Source organism: Molothrus ater, chromosome 28, assembly GCF_012460135.2.
Source record: "Molothrus ater isolate BHLD 08-10-18 breed brown headed cowbird chromosome 28, BPBGC_Mater_1.1, whole genome shotgun sequence".
NCBI classification, from domain to species: Eukaryota; Metazoa; Chordata; class Aves; order Passeriformes; family Icteridae; genus Molothrus; species Molothrus ater.
This window is the reverse complement of record NC_050505.2, coordinates 3621090-3642272: the sequence shown is the minus strand read 5'-3', so window position 1 is coordinate 3642272 and position 21183 is coordinate 3621090. Positions and strand designations below refer to the sequence as shown.

The 21183-nt window shown below is 45.8% G+C and overlaps 2 protein-coding genes across 4 annotated transcripts; one reads left to right on the top strand and one right to left on the bottom strand.

The window, feature by feature from the left end:
• The first annotated feature begins 37 nt into the window (after window positions 1-37).
• On the top strand, window positions 38-10726 carry VDAC3 (voltage dependent anion channel 3). 3 transcript variants are annotated; one of them, XM_036396631.2, is made up of 9 exons: window positions 38-115; window positions 2000-2071; window positions 3202-3251; window positions 5406-5558; window positions 6551-6603; window positions 7893-8120; window positions 8940-9090; window positions 9966-10023; window positions 10232-10726. In XM_036396631.2, the coding sequence occupies exons 2-9, from the start codon at window positions 2005-2007 to the stop codon at window positions 10321-10323; spliced, it is 852 nt and encodes a 283-aa protein (XP_036252524.1). In that variant the 5' UTR covers window positions 38-115; window positions 2000-2004; the 3' UTR covers window positions 10324-10726. The 3 variants fall into 3 exon arrangements, with proteins under 3 accessions (XP_036252524.1, XP_054373486.1, XP_054373487.1); XM_054517511.1 differs by lacking the exon at window positions 38-115 and adding an exon at window positions 436-614; XM_054517512.1 differs by lacking the exons at window positions 38-115; window positions 2000-2071; window positions 3202-3251 and adding an exon at window positions 4307-4336.
• IKBKB (inhibitor of nuclear factor kappa B kinase subunit beta) lies at window positions 9484-21127 on the bottom strand. Its single transcript, XM_036396623.2, has 21 exons — window positions 20998-21127; window positions 20831-20925; window positions 20008-20125; window positions 19172-19241; window positions 18673-18761; window positions 18114-18203; window positions 17645-17769; window positions 17226-17333; window positions 16834-16963; window positions 16180-16374; window positions 15824-15938; window positions 15400-15523; window positions 14980-15131; window positions 14805-14866; window positions 14275-14384; window positions 13968-14017; window positions 13397-13496; window positions 13072-13219; window positions 12767-12894; window positions 12007-12097; window positions 9484-11512 (listed from the first exon to the last, which is right to left on the bottom strand). The coding sequence occupies exons 1-21, from the start codon at window positions 21100-21102 to the stop codon at window positions 11444-11446; spliced, it is 2274 nt and encodes a 757-aa protein (XP_036252516.1). The 5' UTR covers window positions 21103-21127; the 3' UTR covers window positions 9484-11443.
• Window positions 21128-21183: the final 56 nt, after the last annotated feature.

The following is a 21183-nucleotide window of genomic DNA, read 5'->3' as shown; positions in this document are numbered from 1 at the left end:
GGCGGGGCCTCGCGGGGGTGGGCGGGGCCGGAGCCCGGGCGCGTGCGCAGCGCTCCCGCCGCGCATGCGGAGGTGGGGGCGCCGGGAGCCGTACCGGAGGCAGCGCGGGCGGCAGGTAGCGCCGGGGCCGCGGCGGGGCTCAGGGCCGGGTGGGGCCGGGCCGGGCCTCGCGGCGCTGTCCGCCTGCAGCCCTGCAGCTGCTGTCCTCTGCGCCTCACCGAGGCGGAGGCGGGCGTCCCCCGAGTCACCTTGCCGCAGGCCCGAGGGGGCGCCGGCCGCTCGCTCGCTCCGGCGGCAATTCCTCGCCCGCAGGCCCACACGCTGCTGAAGGGGCGGCCCCGGGACGCGGGGCCGGCGCTCGCTCTCTCTCTCTCTCTGAGGCCGCGCGGCCGGGGCTCTGCTGGCTGCTCCGCTTTCTCGGCCGGGAGGCACGAACTTAAGAGGCGGCTGCGAGCGAGTGCTGCCCCGGCGCCGGCATTTCGGCCGGGAGAGGAAGCGGCGCGGAGCGCGCCCGCTCCGTTACCCGTTGCGTAACGCGGGCAGAGCCGCGGCGCGGGCGGCGCTCGCGCTCCCGGGGCCGCGCAGCCGCCGCCCCTCCGGCCCCGCCGCCAAAGGTGCGTGCGGTGCCCGCGGGCGAGGCCCCGCCGCATCCCCCAGGAAACGGGAACCCGCCCTCAGGGCTGTTGTCGTTGCTCGTGCAAGGATTCATTGTTTTGTTTGGGTTTTTGGCTGGTTTTGGTTTTTACACCTGTTCCGCAGAGCGATGCGCGTGTTCTTGTGTTTCTTTCCCCGCTTCACACGTCGTTTCGTCACCTGTTGCCATTCAAATTTCACGTTAAGAGCTGTGAAACCGACGAGTCTGTTGTGCAAGTAGGGCTGCTTGTTGTTAGCAAAGAATTTCAGTGTTTCAGTATGGGCTAACCTCGAGAATCTCTTTTTTTTTAATTCTGTTTAAATGCTTGCATAAAATTTAACGCACACATTCAAATAAATAGAACACACAAGATATGGCTCCATAGTGTAAAGAGAGTGGACAGGCTTACAATTTTCAGATGTCTCAGTAGCCTTATTAAAATGAGGTGTAAACACAAGAGATTGCCATTCCTACTGCTGATGCATTTGTTCATATTTTTCTCTGCAACACCCGACATCAGAAATCCTAAATGTCACCTTTTTGGATGACAAAAGAGTTCTCCTTAAAATCAAATGAAAGGAGCATCTTTTATACCTTTTCTCTTCTGGAGCAGGTGCACCTTTACATTTATGCAAACTTATTTCAGAAGAGGAAGACTTAATTTTCCACTGGGGAAGAGTTTGCCTTTACTTCTTTACTGTGGCTGTTCTGATGCAAAATTCCTAAATTGTGGTGACTAATAAAATGTATCATCTACACTGCAATATTACATGCCCATCCTTTTGAGCTGTGTTTTCCCATGTAGTTGTAACAATATTAGGAAATGTGCCCCTATTTGCAAATTTTTGCTGCTCTGACGACCGCACAGTGCAGAAATACTCACTGATGGCTACTGGATGGTGTGCAGAGATCTCTTTCATATTTTTCACATCTCTGAAAAAGCTTTCTGTGAAGTCATGAGTGCTGATAGAAGTGACACCTGTTTTCCTTTGGAATTGTTAAGGGTTGATGCTGTCCTTTGCCACTCGAGGTCCCATCACAAAAGCAACGTTTCCTCATTATCAGAGCAGCAATAAGGCTCCCATGAGTCCTGTAGGACTGTGAGGCCAGCACATGTAGTGAGATTTAATAGCTGGGCTTCAGTGATTCCAAATAATAGATTGGCTTTTATAAATTCCTTGAATTGCAGCTTGTTTTGGACAAAGCAGCAAGGATGCAGGGATGACTTTGATGAACATTCTCCAAAGATCTGACAGTTCTGCATTGGTGGCATTCTCACAGACTGCTAATCACAGCTGTTTATTCATGCTTTGGGAATAGTTTAGGTTTTCTGCTGAGGTTCTTACAGCTTGCTGTGTGTTTCAGATCCAATGGCTTGCCCACCGGCATACTGTGACTTGGGAAAGTCTGCCAGGGATGTGTTCAACAAGGGGTATGGTGAGTAAGACGAGGATGGTTTGATCACCTCTCAGATTTTTTCCTTGGAAATGCCTGTAAGAACCTTAACAGGCACCTCAGAGCTTCCCTGATCCCTGATTCCCAGCAGAGCCCTGCAGCATCCAGCCCCTTTTGATTCTGAGCTCTGCACGTGTGCTGTGGTAGTACTGCAGTGGCAGAGAGTTTGAGGGGAAGATTCCAAGTTTGACCTTAATGTGCACTCCAGAAGAGCCTCTGAAAAATGCTGCCTCCTTTTTTACCTTCTGATTTTTCTATTTAGAGTCATTAAATCAGGGATGCTGATGGAGAGTGCTGTGGCAGTGGCAGGTTCCTGAGGAAGAGTGACCTTTATGTTCATCAGAATAGTCTGTTGTTAAAGCTGGAGTGCAGATATTTTCACAGTATTTGCATTTGCCTCTTTTCTGGAAACACGACTAGAAAGTGTTGATTTTTTTTAAATCTGAGTTTGTGTGCAATAAAGATTTCATTTGTATCCCAAACCCAGATGCCACATAAAACTAAAATGCACTGTGGTCTGGTCTCTCCCACCCTGGAGTTCAGGATTTGCTGAAAATTAACTCAAGTTCCCTGATTTAAAGTCAGTTACTTCAGGCTTTTCTACTTAGTGCAAGGGGCAGATATTTCCCTAGATTGAGAGCAGACAGAAGAGGAAGAAAGCAGTAGTACTTATCTATATGGAACTCATTGAAATAAGTTGAAACATTTTTTTGGAGTAGAGGAGAAGAAAAATTTCCTGCCCTGAAATCCAAAATAAAATGTGAACTAAGTAAGCCAGAAGAGGAGGTTAACTGTACTGGTGGGTCCCAGCCTGCAGAAGGTGGAGGTGCTGGATGGTTGGTGGCTGTTGTAACTATAAATTAGTGTCTTTATAAATTAGTATAAAAAAGTGTCTGTTGTAACTATAAATGATGACACAACTCACTTTGAGTTGTCAGAGGTCCTTCAGTCATTCTTCTCACAATCCTCGTAACCCTCAATGTGTTCAACAACTGTTCAAACATGAAAATTGTTTCAGCTCAGTGTGCCTGTGGCATTCTTTGGGTGTGTTGGAAATGAGCCTTGTTTGTGTCTTTCAATGAACCAGGTGCTGTGTGCTATTTTATTTTCAGGATTTGGAATGGTCAAGTTGGAGTTGAAGACCAAGTCTTCCAGTGGGGTGGTAAGTGCTGGGGACTTTAAACATCACCAGCTTAGCAATGGAAGGACAAATTCCTGAACTGGCAACAAGTATTAGAGCTTGCTAGCAGGTGTTGCTTCTCTCTTTCATTTCTCATTTTTAAGCTCATAGCTGACAGATATTTCCACAATAGTATGAAGTTGATGTAGCAGTGCTTTTTTCCCTGGGACATGCAAGAATTTTCACACACCTTGTTGTTACTTTCCTGCCTGTTCCACTGACACATCCCAAACAGGAGTTTCTTCACCTTACCTAGCTCTCATTTCTACTTAACTGAGTTTCCCTGCAGTTACTAGTTTGCATAGGAATTTTAGTCCAGAGGGACTTGTATGCAAAAGATCAAGGGACAAGTAAGCACCAGAGTTTAACTTAACTGTGTTTTCACTCATTTCCAGTGTGCTTAAAATTCAAGACTTAATTAAAACTGAAAACAGTCCTGCAGTATCCTGTATGTAGAATTTGAGAGCTTAAGTAAGCTTTAGCATTCCAAGTAACAAGAATATCCTGTGATCCCCAATTTAATGATGGCCAAGTGGAGCTTCCTCCCAGTTTCCCAGGAGAGCTGGCAAAACTGGGAATGGGGGTGATAATTTTGATCTTTACCCACAGGCATGCATTATCTACTAGATAATATTTTTCTTACACTGACTCAGAGTCCTGCATGTCTCACTGCAGCTCAGTGCTGTTCTGATTGGTGAGATGAGCTGTTTCTCAGCCCCCTTGTAACCATATTTGCCCGAGCTCCCTCCTTCTCCTGCATTCTGACCGTGCAAATGGTGCAAGTCCTTCCTTCTGTATGACTGCATTCTGTCTCAGCTGAGGTTTGATGATTTCACACCAGGAAGGTGTGGGCCCATGAAATGATGTGGTCTCCATGCCATGGCTGTTCCTGCTCACTGACAGCTCTTGACAGGCAGTTGTCCTGGCTGGAGGTTCTGATTCTCAGACAATATGCTGGTAGTTAATGATGCTGCCTTCTGATTGTGATGCAACATGAACAACTGTGTTAAGTTCTAAAATGGGCTTTTTCTTTTCCATGCAATGTTCTTTGGATGTTTGTCCAGTTGGTAAGAATGGTGACTGTTTTGACACCTTGGCTCTTTCTTGCTTTGTCTGCCAAGGCTTTTTGCATACTGTGTCATTTGTACAGTGAGGAATTGTTTTTAGTGGTGTTGTTATTCACATTGCACAGTTTGACCGTGTCCATACCCTAGATCTGCTGTAGGATCCATGCATGTGAAGCCATTTGCAATCTTTATCCAGCACTCCACAACAAGAGCACTGTAAAAACAGCAAGAGGGAAAACAAGATAGATATGGTTTGGGTACAGTTGTCTGTTGCTTCAGGTTTTGAGCTTATTAGTGATTCTGATGCAACAATAATGGAGTTTTGGGGATGAAATTAAGAACAAAGCATGAGGTCTAATTCATACATGGATACTAATAGTACCTCAGATTGTTACAGCACAAAGGTTTGGGTGTTCTTCTGTGGACTTAGAAAACCACAGTGACAGTGTCTGTTGATTAGAACTCTTTCATAGATTGCAAGTGGTTTTGCCTGCTAAGTGCATGGCATTCCTGTGAAGTGTTGAAATAACTGCCACTTTGGCAGTGGAAGTCAGAAAAAGGACTTTTGATGCATAAGCTTGGGGAAAAGTGTGGTAAAGTTAAGGTGGGGGTAGCAGGTAATCAAACTCCCACGGGGAGAAGTGAATGAAGTTGTCAGGTCTTTGTTTCACACGGCTCTTGCCAAGCTGGGCAGGTTCCAAGGCTCTGTCAGTTCACCTCAATAACAGAAATATTCAGAGCAGGGCTGCCAGAAGGAGAAGCATTCTGTGACACAAAAGAAATTGTTTTAGGTGGGGATAGGGAGGAGGAGCACGGTGATTCTGAGGGTTCTGTCAAAAGGCCTAAGGGTGTGAGTGGGACAAGTGGGAAAAGTGAATGTAATTAAATATAAAGAGTGCTGAAACTCCTGACCCTGGGATGAGCTTGGCTGATGCACGGTGCTGCCAATGCCAAGGCTGTGGGTTTGATCTCTGTGTGGGCCATTCCCATAAAAATGGGCCTCAGGGACTCTTTGGCTTCCTCCCAAGGCAGGCTGTGTTGTGACTGTGTGCTCTTGTGCTCTTGACAGGAATTCAATGCAGTCGGTTCCTCCAACACGGACACGGGCAAGGCTTCGGGCAGTCTGGAGACCAAATACAAGGACAAATGCCACGGACTTACATTCACTCAGAAGTGGAACACAGATAACACATTGGGAACAGAAATCTCTGTCGAGAATAAAGTAAGACTAAGTGGATCCTTTGGAAATGTTTCTGCAGCTGGTATGAGACGGGATTGAGATGAACAGGAAACACTGGAGAATGAAAATTGCACAAAAGCACCTGGAGTATGAAAAAAAGTTGCAGAACACACAGGCTGGGAGTGGGGGGTGCTAGCTCATGATTTGGGGGCACAGTTACTGCATTGTTGAATGAACCTGACTGTGCAGAACTGGCACTGCTGCAGCCAGGCAGGGAAACCAAAGACAGGTCTCATAATTTTAAATGCTTTCATGTAAAAGAACTCAAATTTGGCTGCGTTGAGATTGAATATATTTTATATATATAAGGTTGAAGAGAAGGATGAATGTTTGCAGCTCGGCACTGCTTACACAAAGGGTTGCTAGCATGCAGCATTCTCAAAACACAGGTTTTTTGGACATTAACAGGTTTATGCCTTTCATTAATGCCTCAGGGATAAGGTAGTGATGCCAAAGATAGGAGTTCCTGCCAGGTGGGGCCATTCATGTTTGTACTTTCACCTGTGCTTCAGAATGGAAAGTGCAGCTAATAAGAAAGGTGGGTGAAAATGAGAGGGGTGTGCGCTTTGGCCTGTGAGGAAACACAGAACCTGTAGATTATGAGAGAGATTCTTGAGCTCCTGTGTGGACTGCCTGAACTATAAAGAATAAGGAAACATGACTTGAGTCGTTTTCTTTCTGTCATAATTCTGTGAATAATTTTCTTGTTGCCAGCACCAGATGTGTCAACTTCCTATATGTAAAACCAGGAAGTTTTTACAAAGTCTGTGCTGTTAAAGGGCTTCCTTGTGGGAAGAAAAGGTCCTGTTTTAATCCTTCATCATGCAGCATCTTCAGATTTCATTGGAAATCATGAGGGAGACATTAGAGTTCTATTTTGTTTTCTCTTTAGATGGGAAGTAGAGATGTAGTGGTGGAATATAAGAAATTATGTTTCAACTGATTTTTGAGCAGATGTGTGTTTTTCTTTGCAGATGGTTGACGGGTTGAAGGTGGCTCTTGACACTACATTTGTACCAAACACAGGGTAAACATTTTCTATTACCTTTATCTGCAGACTGCTAGAATTTCCCATAACTTCTAAAAATACTTTGCTCATTGTGTAAAAGCTCAGCATTTATTGGAGAAGATTCTGCAATCACTGTAGAATCTTCTGCAGGCAGTGGGTAATACCTAACTCAGAAGGACGAGTTCTGCTTGAAAAAATTCTTCAGCTTTTTGGCCAGTGGCAAATTTCTCATTTTGCAGTAGGTACTAATCTCTAACTCTCCCCTTAAACAACCAGATCTTCATGTTCTTGGCAGTCCTAAGGCTGTCGAGTCAGTAAGCCAATTTTATTTTGTTTTTTTTTTGCTGATGCTTTTGGCCAGATGATGTCTGTACACAGTTGAATGAGGAGGTAGAATGGGCAGTGGAATAGCACTTAGTTGTCTTTCTCAATTCACTTGTACTTAAATTTGGCAAGAAGCAAAGCAAAGGAGGGGTGTTTAGGTCTGAGTAAAGATTGAGACTGCTTTGCAAATAAGGATTGGTTCTAATTTATTGGTTCTAATTTATTTGGGAGAGCCTGTCAGAAGACCTGAGTTTGAAACACTGCTTGGATATGAGGAATTAGAAGCTAAGTCCAAAATGAGACCCCAGGCCCAGGTGTGAGCAAGTGGCAGCACAAGGGTTCTGCCATGTCTTGAGTGGAAGAGAAAGGAGCTCGGGGGGAGAAGTAAAGAGGTGCTGAAGTTTTGCTGTAGTTGTGTTTGAGTTGGTAGCAAAATCAACAGACACACATTGGAGAGAGGAATTGGTGTCACAAGAGGGCCAGAAAAAGGCAGACTAAGGGGATGATGGCTGGAGGATGAGGAAATCTGGTTTTGGTGGAGGAGCAGTGAAGAAAGGAAAGCAAGCAATGCACAAGAACAGTGGAGATAACCAAAGGGACAAAAATCCCTTGAAAGACAGCTGTTGTGCAGGCCTATGGATGCTCCTGAAATAAACTGATGATGCCAGAACCCATTACACTCACAGAGAAAAAAAAAAAAAAACTTGAAACCAGATGGGTTTTAAAGCATGAAGGAGAAACAATTTTGTCTCTCTTGTTTCTTGAGGATTGTATGGAGTTTGAGGTGGTAGGAGAAAAAGTGGCACCAGGTGAATGAATGTACACAGCACCATGATCTTTATCCTGTGCCTCCTCCTGCAGCCAAGTGGAGAGCAGGGAACACAATAGTTTCATTAACTGATTAAGGGACACCCATATTGAAACAAAACTACATTCCTTACATCCTTGTGTACTCCTGTGCATAACCCTGCATGTTTCTGCAGGAAGAAGAGTGGGAAGTTGAAGACCACCTACAAAAGAGATTATGTCCATGTAGGCTGCAGCGTAGACATTGATCTCTCTGGGCCAACTGTTTATGGCTGGGCAGTGGTGGGCTATGAAGGGTGGCTTGCTGGCTACCAGACAGCTTTTGATACAGCCAAGTACAAGATCACACAAAGGAACTTTGCCTTGGGATACAAGGCCGAGGACTTTCAGCTGCACACTAATGTGTAAGTATTACCTGAGCCTAGAAAAGCATCAGAGGAGCCCAACTATGGGAACAGTTAGCAGTGATGGCCTTAGGTCAAAGGTGGGTGAAGGGAAGGGGATGCTGATTTGTTTCCAATTCATTTATATTCAGTGTTTTCATTTAAAATTGGGACACCTTCCCATCTCTTGGCTGTCTCTTGACACCTTGTTTCCGAGTAATTTTGGGGTTTGTGTATCTAAGATGGTGATGTAGAGGCCCTTTATGGCAATTTGTAATGAAAAGCTGAGAGCTTTAACTTCTGTAATGGCACAAGAGAACAAAGCCTGCAGTTAAACTACTCCACCTTTTCCCCTCCTCAATCAGCCAGAGAGTTCCTCCCTCAGAAATGGGTGAAGGAGAAAGGCAGGTGTAGCATTGTGTGTGTTTCCAGCTGTCATCCCTGCACAGCTCTAGTCTTGGCATCCAGATGGCCTGAGGTGCTTTGAAGATGGTGTTTTTAAACAACTGCAATGCACCAACATGGTTTTCAGCCTCCTCATTCCCATAACTGCAGTCTCCTTTGTGTGTTACTGCACTGTGGCGTTTATCTGGGTGGGTTGTTGGGGTTTCTTTTTGTCAGAACCTCAAACTGTAGGACTCTGGCTGTTGGAAAGTCCTGTTCCATTCTGCAAAGCAAAATAGGTTTTGTGCAAAACAAAGATGAGCAGCAGTCTGCCAGCAGTGAGCTTGGGCTCAGGGCTCAGTTTAGGAGACAATGATCAAAGGATTGTGGGGAAGGGTTAATCCAAGGAGTTACAAACAAGGCAAGGCTTGACTCGCTTGCATCTGTTACAAACAGGAACGATGGCACTGAGTTTGGTGGGTCAATTTATCAGAAGGTCACTAACAAGGTTGAGACCTCAGTCAATCTTGCATGGACTGCTGGCAGTAACAACACACGTTTTGGTATTGCTGGGAGGTACCAGCTGGATGAGAAGTCTTCTGTTGCGGTAAGAATTGTGTTACAGAAATGAGTATTTCAAGCTCCCCCTTAATACTGAAAATCTGTGTTATGAAGCAGTTGCTTTAATTAGTTACTGAGGAAGTATGGTAGATGGCAAATTGTGGCTTTTGTTTTGGTTCAGATTTAAATTGGGACCTCGCACGTCACATTTTGTGAAATTATTGGGGTAAAGAAATCCTAAACGTAATTTTGTCCATAGTGAAATATTCTGAGTAGTGTGCTAGTGTGCTGCAAAGTATATTTTAAAAGGTAATGAAAGGACACAGTGTCCTTTTAATTCTGAAATCCATAATGTAAGACCATATTATGGTTACAATGGTGGAAGTTCAGCTGAGCTTACAGCCCTCTCTGAACAGTAAGTTAACCCTTGAAAGTCAGCTGAGATGTGAGTGTTTTAATACTAAGAACTGAAGTTCCAAGCATTTATGTTTCAAAACAACAATTAGTTCCAGGAGCATTGAACCAAAATCAAAGATGAGAAATGCTATTGTGAAGAGCTCAAAACGTAGCAATGCAAAAAGGGGATTGCATGTTCATGTATTTCTTGCTCATTAGAAGAAAAAAGAAAATCCCTCCTGAGTGATGTGAGCAGGCTCTGAGGGGCTGGAGTGAGCAGCTCTTTAAAGGATGGAGGAGTGAAGAACAGCATGGCTTTCTGTGTGGGCAGAATTGGTGCAGGACTGCCATTTGCTTGAGATGGAAACTCCTGAGAAAAGAGTGAAACTCATTCTAAAAGAGCTTGGTCTGCAATCAGCTGAAGAGCATTAATGCATAATCCCCCTTCTCAGGGCACTGGCACACTTCTGTATCAATACTTAAGTATTCAGTGTATAAATATTGTGATTTTTTTTTTTCTTGCAGGCTAAAGTGAACAATGCCAGCCTCATTGGAATTGGTTACACTCACACCCTCCGACCTGGTAGGTAATTCTCCCTGCAGAGGAGCAAACAGTGCTGAGTGCTGCACTGTGGTTTAATTCACTGTTGTCTCAGGGCAGAACAGATGAGCAGAGGAGCTAGAAGTCCTTTAGAAGTCTTTGTGCAGACTCAGAAGTAAAGGATGTGTGTGTCCACACTGCACAGGGACCTGTCCCAGGGTGTGATGGCTCTCATGCCTTGCTTTTGTAGGTGTAAAGCTGACGCTCTCAGGCTTGATTGATGGCAAGAATTTCGCTGCTGGAGGTCACAAACTCGGGCTGGCATTTGAGCTGGAAGCTTAACACAGCTTGAGGTCAAACAACTGGTGGTGCTCTGGAAGATGAAGGAAAAGTGAACCCCATGCATTTCAGCCTTAATATTACTCCGAAATTTGAAGAAGTGTGAACTTCCTGCTCTTCCCAAGAATGACTTGAACTCAATGCTGAAGTCCAGTGTGTGCCAGCACAACAAAGGAAGCCACGTGAAGGCATGCATGGAAGTTGTGATGTTTGTGCCACATTTCAGTTTCCTGTATTTTAAATCTGTTTCAAAAAAAAACAGAAGAAAATCCAACCTCTCCCCACTATTGTATTGCATTTTGCATGTCCTATACTTCACAGCCTTTTATAAAGGAGGTCTCTGTGCTGTAGTGGAAATTTGGGGTTTACATCAGAATGAAATAAATTGGTCACGGTCAGAACACAAGGTTGCTGTGTGTTGACTCTCACCAGGTTTCATCCAGCTGAGGTTTTTGGTCCTTTTTTTTTCCCCTTTTCATGCAACTTTAAGCATAGTTAATAGATAATCTGCAAATGCTTTGTTACAAGATACCTGCACACTGAAGCTCTCCTTCTCCTTTGGTTTCTAGGATAACATTCTTACACCTCTCATGTTTTAGACACCCCACAGTGAAAGCAGCTTTTTCCATTAAAATGTTATTGAGCGCATCAAAAAGAGCAAACCAAAAGTTTACATGTTTTAGATAATTTCGTTCCCATACAGGAAACAAGTACCAGGTAAGTACAACCATTACACTTAAAGAAAAAAAGTGCAAATCAGCAAAGTCAAGAAATCAAGTTCACAGTTCATTAGGAAGGTGACATCTACCAGTGACTGGGTATGTCCATTGTTCATTAGAAAGCCTAAAATGCAGCAAAACAGCCACAGGTGATGCCTAAGGGAAGATTTATCAGGACAGACTACCTGCTGTCTTAAGGCACAATTAAGAACATTTTCCAAGCGGTTAAGAACAGGCATTCCCTACTCGTATCTTTGTGAAAAAGTGTCTGAGGAGTGGATACTAAAAGCTGGGCCATGTGTGTCACAGCAGAAGAAGGCAGTTGATGTTCCCTCCTCAGAGGCAGCAGCTTTTCACAGTTGGCTTCCCAGAGTAGCTCGGCTTCAGAGGCAACCAAAGGGATTTTACATCTCTGTTTGTCCTGGGCTGTTTGTTTCTTCTACCTGGAGCTGCAGCCAGCTCCAGTCTAGAGCCTAAAGAATAAATGAAGTTCAGCACCAGCTTAAAGTTGAGCTTTCTCTAGAATAAAGGCATGTTAAGGGTTTTAAAAAATTACTGTGAACACGTTGGTCAATATAATTTCACAATGAGCCACGTGACTGCTATCAAGTAAACCTAACCTATTTTACAATCTTTTTCATATTCTGCATCATTAAATTAAGCATCCCTGCCCACCACTGTACTGCCACCCACTGATCTTAAATTTGTGTGCAGTTTTGCAGTATTTTTGTACAACTGCCAAGTGCTTTGCCCCATCCTTTACTGTTCAGTCCTGGCAAGCAGAATAATGTCAGTCAACAGCTGATGAGGGAACAGGCATTTCCTATCTCTGCAGCTCCTGCTCTCCCCTTGTCCAGGAGTAAACTGCAGATTTCAATTAGCTATACTGGTGGTGGCAAAGCTGCAGAAGCAGAGCTTTGAAGCCATGCACTTCCCCAGTCCATTTATAGAAGAATGAATACATTACCAAGAAACTCTGCTCTTGATCCTTCATTGTGTCGTGCATCACATTTTCCAGTTGGCTGCAAACTTTCCGAGATTCCAGCAGTAGCTCCTCACTGAAAGGGGCAATTCTGTCATTATTAATTCCTATGACAGTTTAAAGAGCAGATACACTACAGAACACTGAAGTCAGTCAGCTCATAGGTCTGTAATTCACACTGCAACTTGAAAAGTTGGTGGCAGCCCCCGAGTGACTACACAGGGGCAAAGAAATGTATTCCAGGATGGTATTGGGCTCTTACTATGTGCAGCCACTGTTGCTAGAGAAAAAGCTGAGAAGGCTGTAACCTTAAGGATGGAGCAACATGCCAATAAACAAACCAAGGTCTCTCATTCCACCTGGTGACCCAGGGAAGCCAGAACCACCCAGGCTTGGCTACAGGATTCTCCTCAATGATACAGCTCCATGACAATGCTTCAACAGTTCTTGCTGGCAGTGCACTTCTAAGTGAGCCCAACCATCTCAGATTAAAGGAAGAAAACCAAAAAACCACCATTATTACTGAAGCAGGGGGAAGTGAAATGAACCTATACCTGATTCCCCATTTTTGTAAGGAAGATCTGCAAGGCTGTTAACTCCTAAAGTAAACCAAGACTGCTGCCAACACAAGCTGAACACAAAGTGTAAAATACGAGGAACCCTGAGTGCCATTATTTCAAAAAGCAGGAAGCCCAGCTTTGTGGTGCTGGCAGTAGCAGCTGAAGAACTCCAGACCTGGCCTCACCTTTTCCTGACAGAGTCTGATAAATTGTATGTTCCAGGAGGGACCTGCAGCAGCAGCTGACCCGAGCTGCCGAGCCGTGAGGTGCTCATGCTCTCGGGACTGCCAGTGACAGGACCACGCACTTTACTCTGAAGAAAACACAGAACGTTCAGAGTGCAATCATTTCCATTAGTTTTCAGCAGCCAGGAATATGAGACAGCCTGGAACTTGGCTTTAATACAAATTCAAAATCAATTTACTATTATTTCAGTGACCTATGCTACAGATCATATTCTTGGGTTAAAGTGGAGTTTTCTTTTACTTACACAAGCAATTTTCAGCAAGTTCCACAGTTCTTTCTGTCGCTTCTCCTGAAGCCTAACAACTGTTTCTTCATCTTCACTCATCAGAGTCATCACTTTCTCCACTCTGGGGAACAATTCCAGTGCCTTCTGTTTGCAAACTACTGTTTTACTATTAAAAAAGTAAAAATACATCAGATCACACTGCAGTAGGAGAACATTCCTGAAGTTCCTTATTTCCTGCAATACTCCAAGATCTCATTAGCTGTATGCATTGAGATTTAAACCTTCTCTTGCTGGAAGAGAAAATGCCTTCTCTAAAACTCTGAATGAACTCTACAAAGCTCACCTGAGCTGAGCATAAATGACTCGAACTTTCTTTTCAAAGGTCTGGATTGCCTGCAGGAGCAGTCGTACAATTTCCTGGCTGTCACCACTTGTCCTCTGATCTGGAATGAGAGTCAGTATCACACAGAAATGTAGGTTTATAGGACAGAGTGAGAAGATTCTTAGTGGCTTGTTTCCACTACTGCTTCAATCCTGAAGCATCCAAAGTTCAGGATGTGCAAGTTTGAGTGGGATGATTGCACTGAATTTTGGCCACCTTCTTCAGAATGAAAAAAAAAAAACTTGAAAAAGAGCTGGGGCTGTATCAAAGGAGCAGCCATGTCTTTTATCCTTCCTACACAGAAGCAGCAGCAGATGCTTGTGGCCACAGCCTGCTCTGAGAAGAGCTCCAGAGGAATTTTGAGAATAGCTTATAAAGCCACACAAGCATAGGAAACTTTCTTGGTATCAAAGAGGAAGAGAAGCTCTGTGTCTGCAGCTGCAGTATCCTTCATCTGTACAAGACAAAAGACCCAGCTAGGTTTTCTAGTTGCACACAAAGCAAGCTGACCCTGAGCTAAAGTGTCTTTTACCTCTTGGCTTCTCTCTCAGTCTTCGGTACAGCTCTCTGGCTTGTTCTTCTCTAGAAGGAAAAAGCAAGAAAAACAAAGAATTTCCAAAGAAGCAACATTAAAAACCAATAGTTTGAGAACTCAAACCTTTTCTATACCTGTCTGCCACTTCAGAGCAATGACAGATGAGTCAAAAGCCATCTTTAGTGTCAAAGTCCTCCCAGTCCCCCAGCATTTGGGTGGAATTAACAGCCCTTTCATTGTCCTGTAGTCAGTAAGCTTAGCTGGAAACACTCCTGCCTCTGAAGCTCAAGGCAGTTCAACTCACAAATCCTCCAGGGTTCCTCCCTGTTTACGACCTAGTGGGCTTCTCTGCAGGTCCACAATGTCTGTCTGCAGGGCCATCATCCTCTTCACCAGCTGCTCCACATCCTCCTCCTGAAAGCAGCAACAGGACAGTCTCAGAGATTTTCTTTCTCATATTTCTAAACACAGATTTCTTGCTGTTTGCAAGACACAAACAGCAGCCTTGGCCAAAGACAAATGAGAATTAGAGTCACTTCAGTTCAAGGAAATTAGGTTGGTGCTCTTGGATAAAACGACTTCCAAGACATTTCTGGGGTTTCCCCGAGATCTCCCCTTTTCCTCTAAGCCTTAAAACAGAATAAGCTTCACGTAGTACTAGCAATGGATAGAAATGGTGTCACCCAAACTAAGGCAATGTGAAATCTGGAATCAGTCCAAACACAAGGAATTTCTATTTAAGGCAGGGAGAATGAGGAAAAAGGGGGAGGAGGAGAGAGATAATAAAGACAAGCCTCTTTTTTTTATGATAAGCAGTTAGATTTAGAAACATACCCGCCCACAAAGTTCCACAGCTTGCTCCATCTCCTTCCAGGCAAACAGCAGCTTCTCAGAAGCTACAGGAATGAAAGAACAGTGACTGGCTGTCTCAGGTTCACAGAGAAAGGGGTAGGTGTTTTGGGGAGGATAAGAGGCATGAAAAGACCTGTTGGCCAGATGCTATACTCACTAATTCCAAATTCAATCTGCTCTTTATACTTTTCCAGATCGATCTGGATGCTTGTTTTAAAGAAGTCCAGCTTTGCTTTCAGCTGCTGAGAAAGGGAGGCCATTGAGTTCTTCATCTTGGAGAGGGTGCTGTTGTAACGTAACAGGTTCATCCTGCATGGACAAGAAATTCCTATCAGCCTCCAAAAATAAAAATCCACCAGGCTTCCACCTACATCCAAAGCAGACACTTGAGACAGCAGCGAGGACAAATGCAGTTGTGCCAAAGGGGTCACTCTCAGCTTTTCATTAATTGCTTACAGCTCCAATCATGGGCTCCCCCATTCCAAGAGGGTCCCATTTCTGTCTTCCCTTTCAGCAGAGCACAGAGATGAGCAAAGCAAAGACAGAGATGAGTGTTTTAGAGACCCTGCCAGCGTACATGGCTGCTCGCTGCCCCTGCTGCAGGCGGTTGCAGTCCTCCTTCAGCATCCGGATCGTGTGCCAGATCTGACCCCACACCTTCCGCAGCTGGAAAAAGTGGAGGTTCTTCTTTGGATCCTGGACTGAAAACACAGGAGGTGGGGAAAAGGGAAATGTACATATCAACACGAAGCTGGAAAGTTGTGTTATCACAAAGCAGACCAAAATATTGCTCCTTTGAGGCACCTGTGCAGTTCTCCCAGTATGTCAAAATCAAACACTTCCTTTTTTCAGTTATTCTGATAAACGGAATTAGTGACTCCATTTTACTGCTTCTTGATGCAAAAGCCCCCTCTGCTCTTTGTACATGACACAAACCACAGAGCACAGACACCACCCTCAACACAGACCCCCCTTCACGTTCATGCCAGTAAAGTCCTTACGGATGCAGTCAACGCTTTCTGGATGAGGACGCAAGGCCACCTGAGCCTCATAGGAAACTTTCTTGGTATCAAAGAGGAAGAGAAGGTCTGTGTCTGCAGCTGCAGTATCATTCATCTGCACAAGACAAAAGACCCAACTAGGTTTTCTCAGGAAAAGCAAGCCTTGGTAACACCATAAACAGAGTAGTCCTCCTCAGCTAAGCACAGAACACCAAAGGCAACAGGGTGTCTATGCCACAATGGCTGTTAGGTCTGTGAGGTTCCCATGGCAAAAGCTTGCCAAGTCCTGGGATCCCAAAGTGAGAGCAGTGTCTTCTGATTCACTAAAAAGCAAGAAAGGGAATATCCAGACTCACCTTGCTATCAGCTGTATGTTTAGTGACCAACTTCTGAGAAAACAATGCCAGCCCTGCTTCCTGCAGTAGTTCCTGGTCTTGTTCTGGAATTCCTGTATCTGACTGAATCCTGGCCTTCACACTCTGCAGAGTCTCCTCCTCTGTCACAGGGTAGGTGTGCACAGTTCCCGTAACCATGTTCAAAACATGAAGCAACTGCAAGAAGAGTAGCATGGCATGAGAAAGGCTGAAGATGCATTGCTCGTGTTAGAGCAAAGATGGAGGGACTGAGACAATGGCCACCAAAAAAACCGTTCAAAGCACTTGGCAGACTCAGGAAGTCACTCTGCAGTTAATTCCTAACATTATGGCAAAGTTCTTGTCCTCCATCAAGTGAGAGGCCACATGGCAACTAAATACCTTCAGCTGTAGAATCCTCCATCAGAATATGGAACTAAGCATGCACAGAAACTTTCACTACTCCTAACAAGCTCAGGGAGTATTTGTCCTCAAAGAAGCAAGAGGAAAGCACCTGTTACCAACTGTGAGGAGACAGTTCCACGAATTTCTGCCTCACTCTTCCTCCTAAGTCTATGATTCAAGCCTCTCCTCTCATAGACAACAGGCAACTACTCTCTGGAAAACTTTTCAGGGTAATACAGACCCATTGCTTACCTTCAAGTTCAAAATGTCATCCAAAGCTTTGAAACACCCATTGGGTCCATATGTGGGATCTGTACCTCTCTGACGTGGGTGCCACATTAACATGAGCTGCAGCCATTTCTCCAGCCTCTCAGACAAAACACTGAGCAATAAAAACCAGGAGATCAGAAGAGGAAAAAGTGCATTTGCAGTACCCATACGGCCTGTTCTGTGTGGGAGGACTAACAAAACTCCCCCCCACTTCTCCCTATCACAAATGCAGTGTTTAGAAGGCAGAAACCAAGACTGACAAGCGACAATAGCACTGCCTGTGTCATGCACTCAATTTATAAAGCATATAATATAATCTTGGTCCTTCTGCAGAAGGATCAGTTTATCTCAGCACAGCAATTTCTAGTACTCACCTGTTCAGATTGTTTGGGCAGGGCAGACTGCTAGAAAACTTGACTTCTCCAGATAAGTCCTCTGAAACAACAATATCCAGCTCACTCTTCTGACGCACTTTTGTATGCCTAATGTAAGCAAGCACAATGGTGAAATCATTGCCTGCCTTTCCCATCCTGCAAGTCATTAGGCTCTTAAAGCTACTCTTGACAGATATAATACAGATGCCACTTTGGTTTCTGTTATCTGCCCTGCAGGAGTCAGCCCTTAGCCCATTCAGGAATGCTGAACTTGCTCAGGTGGGTCAAAGGGGGGGGTGTTTCCATAAGGGCAAGGAACACAGGGATATTATCCTCAGAATCAAGGGACCACACTTGTACTTCCTGTGAACAGGAAAGTCACATCATGCCCACTCATCGCCCAGGCAGGGCTCACTCACCATTGCACCGGCTGCCAGTTGGGTAGGAATGGTCGGAAGCCCGTAATGCACTCGAAGGCGAGTGTGCCAAAGCTCCAGTAATCCACTGTCACTGTGTACTTCTGCTGTTCCAGCAGCTCTGGAGCCTGGCACAGTTTACACACACATGAGACAAAGCTCTGAGCTTCCTCTAGCCCATTAACATTTGTACAAATGACTCAAGGCATTGCTGAGCGCTGCCTCTCGCACACTTTAAGACCCTCTCGGAGCGAGCAGCACTCCTGGTGACTGGCACTGCTGCTTATTTGTAACAGAAGCAACCAGCAGAAAACCCAGTGTCAGCAAGAAAAGCAGTCACCTTTGCTAGCTTCAGCACCACAAACACACCTCATACCACACAAGCACCTAATCCCAGCCCAAAGCCTGATAACAGTTAATGCTACCCCACCAGAAAGCAGAAGCTGCTCTTCCAGCTGAATTCCTTTCTTACCAGGTACTGAAGAGTCCCAACAAAGGATGTGCATAGGCTGCCCTGATCCAGCTCCTTAGCATAACCAAGGTCAATGATTTTGTGTATTAACTGAAACACACAACAGAGACTAAGAATGCTAGGCCAAAGTCCTGTTAAAAGCACATCATATACAGCAGAAAGAAAAGGTTCAGCTCTTCAAAGCTACACCAGAAAGGTGCCAGTGAAGAGACAGAAGTAGAAACAGGAGGCTACTGTAGATTTCTAAAACCACAATGAATTAGAAGGTGTCATAGCACACTTAGCAGTTACACATCTAGCTCCTTCCAACCTTTGATCAGTACAAACTGGCTCTTTCCTTAATAGTTGAAAGGCAAAATTTCAGGTGTTAACAGATGTCTAATACAATGTCTCATCTCAGCTGCACACAGAACACTGTTCCTCTGACCCAGTGACCTGAGACAGGTGTTATCCTGGGCTGAGTGCTCTTGCAGAGGGACCATGTAACTGCATGAAGCACATGCATGTTCCCTGTGAGCTGCCTTGTCCGTGCAGGCAGAGACAACTGCTTCCTGCTTACCCTCTGTTCTCCTTGCTGCAGCACGATGTTCTCTGGTTTCAAGTCTCTGTGGATGATCCTGTTCTCATGAAGGTATCTGAGAGCAGAAGCTGAGACACAGAAGAAGCCAATTGTAAGAGCAAAAGCAACAGCACCTAGCACGAGCTCAGTAAGGATTCAGTTCTATCTGGTAATAAGCATGGCTTTCACATCAAACCTTGTACAATCAAACATACAATCAAACACTAAGTGTAGGGTGTAAAGTTAGCATCATAGAACTCTGGACACAACTGAGTTCTCTCTCTGGGTGTTCCCCCACATCCTTCCTTCAAACTAAACTAATGCTGGCTACCTTCCAGGCCAAGGACCTCCCCAGGCTCCCAACACTTTGGATGTTCAAGATCATAAAAGGTCAGTCTAAAATGGAGTCACTAAGGTCACTGCTGGGTATTTGGAGAGTGGATTCAGGACTAAAAGGGTTTCCATAGCTCAGACAACTGAAGGAACTGCCAGCACTTACCAATGTCAGATAACAAGATAAGAATAGCTTCTTCCCGCAGGCCACAGCAGTTCTCCAGCTGGTTCAGGTACTGCAAGTAAGCAACACAGAATGCAGTCTTTCCCTCCTCTATCCTGAGTGAGGCTCACAGTCCCACAAATTCTCAGGTATTCAGCAAGAAATTTCAGCACCAGCAATTAAATTCTCCAGAAGCACAAAACTCTATGCACTGTGACCTGTACTGGCAGCAATGACAGCTTTGTAATTAAACCAGCCTTGGTTTAATTGCATGGCAGGATAAAGGAGCAGGTAAAAGAAGTCACTGTCATCCCATTCTCATCCTTCTCTCTGTTCCATCCCTCTTTGCCATATCCCCTGTGCCTGCCAGTATCAACTCCAATCTCAGGCCTAAGGTCTGTGTTTTAGCTATGGGCAGATTGTAGCAAAGGTCAGAAAAGCCTCAGGATTAGAATTATCATGTGTTATTTCTTCCTATGACAGACAGGAGTTAATCCCTTTCAGGAAGGGCACAGCCTACAGATGCACCTACCCTACAATGGTTTTGGCCATACTCACATGCTGTTGCACATCCCTTAGCATTTGCCCTCATTCTTTATGTACAAACTCCTCACAGTATCACTTGCATCCAAAAAAATAAAGAGTTTCACAAAGCATGTAAGGCTTCAAAAGCTGAACACAATACCAAGGACCAAGCCACCAACACCTGCTGATGCCACGACTAGAATTAGGAAGCATCAGGATGTGAAAGCAAAGGTTTTAAGGGAAAACTTCAGTGGAAAACCTAGGATAAGATTAGAAGCCGATCCATTCTTTGGTTACCACCCCAGGGACCTCACCTTGCGGAGGTCTCCACCTTGGCAGTACTCCATGGCCAACAGTGGCAAGTCATTTGGTGCCAGCTTCTGCATCCCCTCAGGGACATCGCGGGCAGCCACCACATTGGGATGGTTCAGTCTGCAGAACAAAAATCAGGCAAGTACATGTGATTTTCTGCAACTGCTATACAGGTTCACATGCTCCTGGTCATCACCTAAAGTCCTACATGGTCGCAAATCCTTTCGGAAACTAAATTAGTGAATTCTAAAGGTTTGCATCTTTCACGGATCTGGACTCATTCCAATCCCTGGCATTTCACATGCAAGCCAATGTGTTTTCTTCAACACACATGCATTACAGACCTGTCTAGAACGTACAGCAACAAACCTTGCAAAGGAATGCGAGGCAGTCTGTTGCCACCGTCCAGAAAAGACCCAAACTGCAATCAGACCACTACACCCGAAAATAAAATGAAAAATGAAAAAACCTCCCAAGGGAGTGCCCCAGCACAGACGTTAAGCCAGGCCAGGCAGCAGCGTTGCTGTAGCGCCGAGGGCTCGGCAGACGAGCCGCAGACGGCAGCGTGACACCCAAGAACCTCACGCAGCCCAACGTGAATTTCCTTACGCGTCAACTTCCACGCACTTGCGGACCGGGCACCTCCCGGAAGGGAATCCCCCGGCGGCCCAAAGCCTCTCCCAGCACCTCCCTCAGCGCAGCTCCGCGCTCCAGGGCCGCCCCCGCCGCGCCACCGACGCGACAGCGAGCGGCGACCCCTCCGCCCGGCCCGGCCCGGCCCGAGCGGCACCGGGCCCGGCCCCAGAGCACCGCCGCCCGCCTCACCTCTTCATGATCTGGATTTCCAGCGCCCAGCGCTCGCGGTTGCGCGGGCTCAGCTCCTGCCGGCACTGCTTGATGGCCACCTGCTCGCCGGTTTCCTGTGGACACAGCAAGAGTTGGGCTGAGCCCGGCTCCCGAGCCGGGGCGCCGCGGGCCCGGCCGCCGCCTACCTTGTTGTGCCAGCGGATGACGTTGCCGAAGCCGCCGGTGCCGAGGCGCTCCCGCATCTCCCAGGGCCCGCAGGTCAGCGCCTGCAGCGCGGGCGGGCGGCTCATGGCGGGCCCGGCTCCGCTGCGCTCCGCGGGCCCGGCGCTTCCGGCTCCGGAGCGAGCGCCGCCCTCAAAGGGGACGCGCGG